The 6,924-nt window shown below is 49.9% G+C and overlaps 1 protein-coding gene across 1 annotated transcript; it reads right to left on the bottom strand.

Moving 5' to 3' along the window:
* Positions 1-1,948: 1,948 nt before the first annotated feature.
* On the bottom strand, positions 1,949-5,638 carry LOC140689835 (myeloid-associated differentiation marker-like). Its single transcript, XM_072951182.1, has one exon. The coding sequence runs from the start codon at positions 5,465-5,467 to the stop codon at positions 4,532-4,534; it is 936 nt and encodes a 311-aa protein (XP_072807283.1). The 5' UTR covers positions 5,468-5,638; the 3' UTR covers positions 1,949-4,531.
* Between the last annotated feature and the right edge of the window lie 1,286 nt (positions 5,639-6,924).

Raw genomic sequence — 6,924 nt, 5'->3', positions numbered from 1 at the left:
GTATGAAAAAAACACGTGGAGGTGGTGTGGTCGTGCAGGTCACTGTCACCGATATGGCAGTGGTCTTCGCTGAGGACCCACCAGAGAAAGATCTGGCCCAGGGGGTAGATTAAGTCAGATGCCTAGAATCAGCTTAAGGGCCAGGGCAGCTGAAGCTCAGGATGTGGAGTTTGAACCAATGGCCCAGACACCTGGGTGACAGCGCAGCTGCTCCAGGGTGACTCTCTCCACCCATCATCCTTGGCCTTGTCAGGAGACTGGTCTTATCCCCAGCCTCACAGCTGGGTGTGTTCTGGCCTCAAACCATGACCGTTTCTGATCTCCCTGAGCTGTGTGCCGTCATTGGTGGAGATGCAGGATAGGGTGCCCCTTATCTGCCATCCCAAAACTTCAAGACTCTGAAAATTGAAAAAGAATTTTAATAAAATTCCTTTGCTTACAAAATTTGAACTGAAAGGACAGGAGACAATTTATGGCCTTTATTTACTTCACTTGGTGTCAATGTTCAAATATACAGTTGCAGAAACACTAATGTGCTTGATTACAAGGTGCTTCAGAGCCCTGTGGAGTGTTACGTTGTACAGAGAATATGCACCGTGTCACGTGTCTGAAGTTGAAAAGTTCTGAGTGGAGCATATCTGACTCCATGCATTTTATACATGGGAGAATGAGGCTCAGAACAGGGCCGAGACTCATCTGTGGCCATGAGATATCCTGCGGCAGAACTGAAACTAGAAACCTGATCTCCTGGGCTCTGCTGGCCCGACTACCCACGTTTCATCCCCAGGGGGACCCAACCAGGGCTGTGGGGCCACCGGACCTTAGTCAGGAGCAGATGTGACTGTGGACCGGCTCTGCCTCTCTCACTCTGGGCTTCCGTTTCCTCTTCCACTGCTTGGGATCAGCCCCTCTGTCCTCCCAGAAGAAAGGGCTCTGTGTTCACTAAAGGGAACGTGAGCTCCCTAACCAGGGCGAGAGCTTTGGGGCTGCTGAGCTGGAGTCTGAAGAGGAGGAAAGTAAAAGATGTGCAGGAACAGGGGAGTCTGGGAGAGATCAGACTGTGAAGTCACTGGAAGCAGTTTGTGTTTTCGAAAAAAATCACTGGAGGGTTGGATCACTGGTGAGTGTCTGAGGAAACGCATGATATGAAAGAAAAATGTGTTTAGCAGCAAGAAAGGTTGTAGGGAAGGAGGGTCTATCTAATCAGGAAGGATGCAACCAACAAACAGGACACAGAAGTTTATTTTTATTTCTCCCCCTTTTATTACATAAAATATAGCAAACTATATATTGTACAAGCCAACAGGGAAAACAAGCAGATAGCACAGAGCAGAGGGAGGCGGGCTTCCATCTCCACGTCATTGTCTCCAAGACAGGTGCAGCCAGGGGCACCGGGAAGAGGCAGGGTTGGAAGGGGACCAGGGGTCATTGGGACCCCCTCCCCCATCCTGTAGCTGAGGACCCTGACTCAACCAGCAGTGAGTGACCTCCTCAGGGTCACACGGCAGGTTTGTGGCAGAACTAGGATGGATGGGGCATTAACCCCAGCCTGGGGGATGCTGCTGCCACACTTGCAACAGGCAGCTTGGGACCAGGAAACCTGGGTCCTATCTTTGACTCAGCCATACAGAGTGACTCTGGACAAGTCCTGCCACCTCCCTGGGTCCAGCTGCACCTCCTCTATGACAAGAGGGTTGGACTAAGCAGAGGACTTTTACAATTTCTTTTGAGCTCCAAAGTAGGGGGACTGGAACTTGCCTCGGAATTATGACAAATGACCTTTAACCCCCACCAGATAGGAGGGGTGGAGCTGCCGTCCTCATGAACCACGAGGGCTTGGACAGTGAGCAGCTCAGGTGAGCCCATTCCTCAGCAATTCTTTTACTAAACCACAGAGGATCTCCATCCTCCTGAGAAGTTAGGCCTCAGGGCTGGGTTCCACTTGATTCAGGAAAATGTAAGAATATGAGAATTCCTTGCACCCAGACTTGAGGAGGTCAATTCATACTTGTTTTTATTCATGAATATTAATCAACAATCAATCCAAGAAATAAACGGAAAATTCGAACCAACTTGAAGATTATAAGCTGGGAGACAGACTTTCAGAAAGCTCTGAGAACTGTTCCAAAGAGGTAACAGGGGAGGCCAGGATGCACGCGATTTGCAGGGAGGGGTAGATGCAGTCAAGCACACAGTCTGGTAGAAGATGAGTGCTCTTTGTGAAGAACAGTTATCTCAGTTAATGGTTTTACTGCCTTTCTGATTATGGGAAGATACAAGAAACTGGGTCCATAAAAATTTCTCCCTAAAATATCTAGCTATCTGAGGGCTGGTTCTGGTGCTTTTCCCAGAGCACAGAATGCCTCATCCTGATCTTCGCCCTGGGAATTCCTTTCACGATGTATTGTAGGTCAGTGACTGCAGTGACTGATGACTTTATTCTTGCAGGACTGGATGGTGACAACATTCTTTATCACACAATCTTCTCCTTTTTAGTCTTAATTTAGACTAAGATTTGGGAGGCATTTTTGACCGACTTGTTCCAGGGTGCTAAGAATGTCATTCCCAAACCAGGCAAGGGTTTTCCTGAGAGGCCACTCAAGGGCTATTACTCATCTAGGCCCTGTTAACAGTAGCAAAAACCTCAGCACCACCTGTCTTGCTAGTCTGTCCTGTCCAGGGTATGAGTTCCACTTGTTGCTTCTTCCCATACCTAGAGTCACACTGTTACAGTCATTAATTTTATAGAACTATTTATCATATCAGTCATTTCAGGTCACATAGTCTTCATTATTTTTTATCACATGTTTGTTAATGCAAGAAACAATCTTGTAAAATGAGCAGAATACAAGTCATGTAGCTGGTGACATCAATCAGGTCACAAGCAAGCAGTGGTATTTTCTAAGGAGTAGCATGACTAGAACCAGAAGAAAAATTGATCTTTATGGAGAAGCAGGTATTTCTGCCCTTGGGGAGGGCTGGTTAAAAATAATTCAGATGCACAATGCACACTAGAGGGGAGGGAGGAGGCCTACACAGGCAGAGAAAAGTTTTGTTTAAATTTTTCTTGTCTTACCTTAAAATGAGAATTTTATTAAACTATTTCTTAAGGTTTTCCTGCCACGGGGACCATCTTCTGGGAGCCCTCCCCATCCACCAAGTCTGACACTGGGTGAAGAACACGTGCTTCATCCCAGGACAAGAATGAGTGGCAGCAGTGCGGGTCCTTCCCTGCCCCTCCCCCACAGCTCTGCTTGCCTGGCCCCTCTGGCCCTGGTGACACAGAGGTGCCGGGCTCTGGGCCTTTGTGGCTGACAGCAAGACAGGAAGAAGGCTTGGGGCGACATTTTTTATACATGTATGTATACTTAAATAGATCACATTATGCGTGAGTCCCAGAGAGGCAGGAAGCTGCAGCAAAAGGGAACTGCCGTGCAGGAGCGCGTGTGTGCGCGCCGCACAGTCAAGCAATGCAGTTTCTTATACTGTGGCAGTGGCAATTCTTACCCAACAGCACATGGCCCCAGAAAAATTTGAAAGGCAACTTCGTTAAGAATAGGACCATGCAGCAATTTCTGATGCCCTGACCAGAGAAAAGAAAAGGAAAGAACCCCAGGCTAACATGACCTTTAAGGCCGGCAGTGGCCATGGTCTTGTCCGTGCAAAGGCAGGACATGTCACTTTGGACACTGAGGCAGGAGGCCCACATCGCTGCCCCCCACAAACACTTCAGACAGTTGTCTTCAAGAGTACGTGGTTCTTCGCCAGCTCCTTTTCTGATTCTCCAGAGAGTAGTTGGGCTGGAAGGCATCTACCCCGTGCTTCCTCTAAGGTGGCCTCTAGGCAGTGGGCTTTATTGAGTCTGCGAAAGTTCTGGAGCCAGTCTTGGTGGGGCTGAGCACCAGGTGGGGCCTCAGGATTCAAGGTCTCTGCTTTCAGCCTCCCGCCCACTGGAAATTATTGGTCTCCAGAGATTTTTGTCTAACTTAAAGCGATGCGCACAGTACATCCTACTCCACTAGGAAAAAGCGGTCCCAGTCCCTAGCTACCCACCCACAATCCCCAAAACCGCCACGCATACACCAACTAAGGCACAGCCAGGGGACAGGCTTGCTCTGGCAGTGAGGCCCCTCCAGAGTGTGAGCATCTGCAGAGAGGGCTGTGTGATGTGGAGATCAGCACCTTAGGAGCAGGGAGGGGGCAGTGGGCAGAGAAGGAAGACGTCTCAGACTTCTGAATGATCAGAAGAAGAAAAATGGGACGAGGTGGTCAGGACACAAGCGGATGAGAAAGCAAAGAATGTCCGAAAGAGCAAAAAGCAGAAAAAGTAGGAAAGAAGAGAGTGGAAAGAGAAAGAGGCAAAACAGGATGTGGGCACCCAAGGAAACCAGAAAGGGAGACAGAGCAGAGGAGGGAAGGAAACAGAGAAGAGTGAGATGAATGAGGAGGGGAGTCAGGGCTCCAGTAAGAGGGCAGCAAAGGACATCAGAACTCTATTTGCAAAGGGAATTGGGAGACCCTCGGCAGACCCTCAGACCTTGACAAAAACCTGGCGAGCCCAGTACACCAGGTCAGCCATGTAAGCCAGCAGGTTGATGGCTGTCAAAATGGCCACAGCCAGTCGTTGGTCCCAGGCGCACACGTAGTATGTGAGATCATCTCTGCAGCTCCCATCGCTGGACCGCTGGGCCTGGCCACCCAACTTCTCGTCAAACTGGTAGAGAGGCCAGAGAACCATAGCACTGGAGTAGAAGATGACGGAGAGCAGGGTCAGCCCCACCTGGAAAATGGGGAATGGGATGGGCAGTGTGTATTTCAATTTGAACAGTTTCAGCAGGATGGCCACGGCTGCCTGGATGAAGCAGATGGAGTAGACGACCACACACCACACCAGGGCCGGCTGGTGCAGGTACAGGTTGGTGTTGCTGATGAAGGCAAAGATGACACAGGCCACGAGGGTCTCCAGCACCTTCAGCAGGCCAGGTATAGTGTGCACATAGCAGGGGTTGCTGCCGAGCTCATACCAGTCCCAGATCCAGGCCACTTCCATGCCATAAAGCACACAAGCAATGCAGGAGAATGTGATGGCGGCGATGGCACGGTCTCGGTTGGGGCTGAGAGGCAAGAACTGGACGAAGGTGGTTGTGTAGGTGATGGAGGCCGAGAGGCAGAGGAGGGCAAAATAGCAGGCGAAGGTGATGGGAACGTTGTACCAGAAGAAAGGGAACCGGCGCTGGAGATCAAACCACTCAACTATGATGATGATGAGGGTCATAGCAAAGCAGAAGCACCAGATGAACAAAGAGAAGTTACCTATGTCGCCCCTCCAAGTGCCCATGCTGGCCACTAGTGAGAATGCAATGCAGGTGGACAGTACCTGCAGCAAGCGGAGGCAGCAGCCCCTTCTGGTCCAGACGCCAACGTCTAAGTTCCGCAACGAAGTGAACTGGTTTCCCGTGGTGGTCATGCTGGTCACTGTTCCTGCTTGGCAGTGGTCTTCGCTGAGGACCCACCAGAGAAAGATCCGGCTCTGGACTAAGTCAGGCACCTGGAATCAGCTAAACGGCCTGTGAAGGCTGAGACTCAGAATGTGGAGTTTGAACCAATGACTCAGACACCTGGGTAACAGTACAACTGCCCTCGGATGACTCTCCCCGCTCTTCACCTTGGCCTTGGCAGGAGACTAATCTTATCTCCAATCTCACAGCTGGGTGTGGTCTGGCCTCAAACCAAGAATGTTTTTCATCTCTCTGAACTATGTGCCATCATCTACGGAGACACAAGTTAGGATGGTCCTTATCTGCAATCCCAAACCTTCAAGGGCCTAAAAATTGAATAAGAATTTAAAAAAAATTTTTTTTGGTAACAAAATTTGATCTGAACAGACATGAGACAATTTATGGTCTTGATTCATGTCACTTACTATGAATGTTCAAAAGTGCAGCTGCAGAAACGCTAATGTGTTCGATTACAAAGCGTTTTCAGAGCCCAGTGGGGTGTTATGTCATGTATGCACCATGTTACATGTCTGGTCTGAAAAATTATGAATTCTGGAGCACATCTGACCCCAAGGTTTTCTGAAAAGGGATTGCAGATGGTACTGCTAACCCCGATTTACAAATAAGAAAATCAATGCTGGGGGAAGCCAGTACCTCCCCTAAGGTTGCATGGATAAGAAATGGGAAACTTGGATAAAAATCCCAAAGCGGTGGGTGTGAATCCTTTGCTCTACAGCCCAGCATTTCAGCAGGGCCTGTGGGTGGGAGCCCAGCACCCAAGCTCGGGGCTCTGGGAACCCAGGACAGGCTTTCAGGGCCATGGCCTCCTTCCACAGCCACCTGAAGAGACAGGTGTCTGTCCTGTCCTTCCTGCAGCCATCACTAGAAAGAGCTGCCATCTGCGGTGACACAGCCCTGCCCCGGGAAGGGCAGCTTCAAATGTGAACAGGGACAAGCCATGGGGTAGAGCAAGGCAGTGGTGACAAGATGATACGTGAAGCAGAAACTGTTTGAATTCTCCCCTCAACTCTGCCTTAACATGTGACTCTTGTCCATTTGGGAGGAGACACCAACCCAGCATTACTCCAAGGTGGAGCGTCATGGAGGAACCACAGAAAAACATAATATTATGTTTAACTTCTAAGCTCCAAAGCAGCCATCCACGTGCAAGTATGGAAAGATTTAGGAGTGGTGCTGCCTAAGCGAGGATTTTCGGGTGGGAAACTAGTGAGAACTTCCAAGCTGGGCAGAGGGATTGGAAGTGAACAGGGATGTTGTGTCTGGGTGCTGATGTGGAGCCTTCAGGGCGTCCCAGGGGAGGGGGTGGAGCATGGACGGTAATAGGCCCCCTTTTAAGGGCAGGAGCTGAGAGAGATCTGTACCTGCTGGACTTCTGGGAGGTGCAGCCCTGAGGACGCACCTGGTT

The sequence above is a fragment of the Vicugna pacos genome, chromosome 27 (genome assembly GCF_048564905.1).
Source record: "Vicugna pacos chromosome 27, VicPac4, whole genome shotgun sequence".
In the NCBI taxonomy this organism is placed as follows: Eukaryota; Metazoa; Chordata; class Mammalia; order Artiodactyla; family Camelidae; genus Vicugna; species Vicugna pacos.
This window is presented reverse-complemented; position numbering and strand designations above follow the sequence as displayed.

Excerpts from the sequence above, each read along its gene's own strand:
- LOC140689835 (XM_072951182.1), bottom strand. The coding sequence starts at position 5,467 with ATGACCACCACGGGAAACCAGTTCACTTCGTTGCGGAACTTAGACGTT.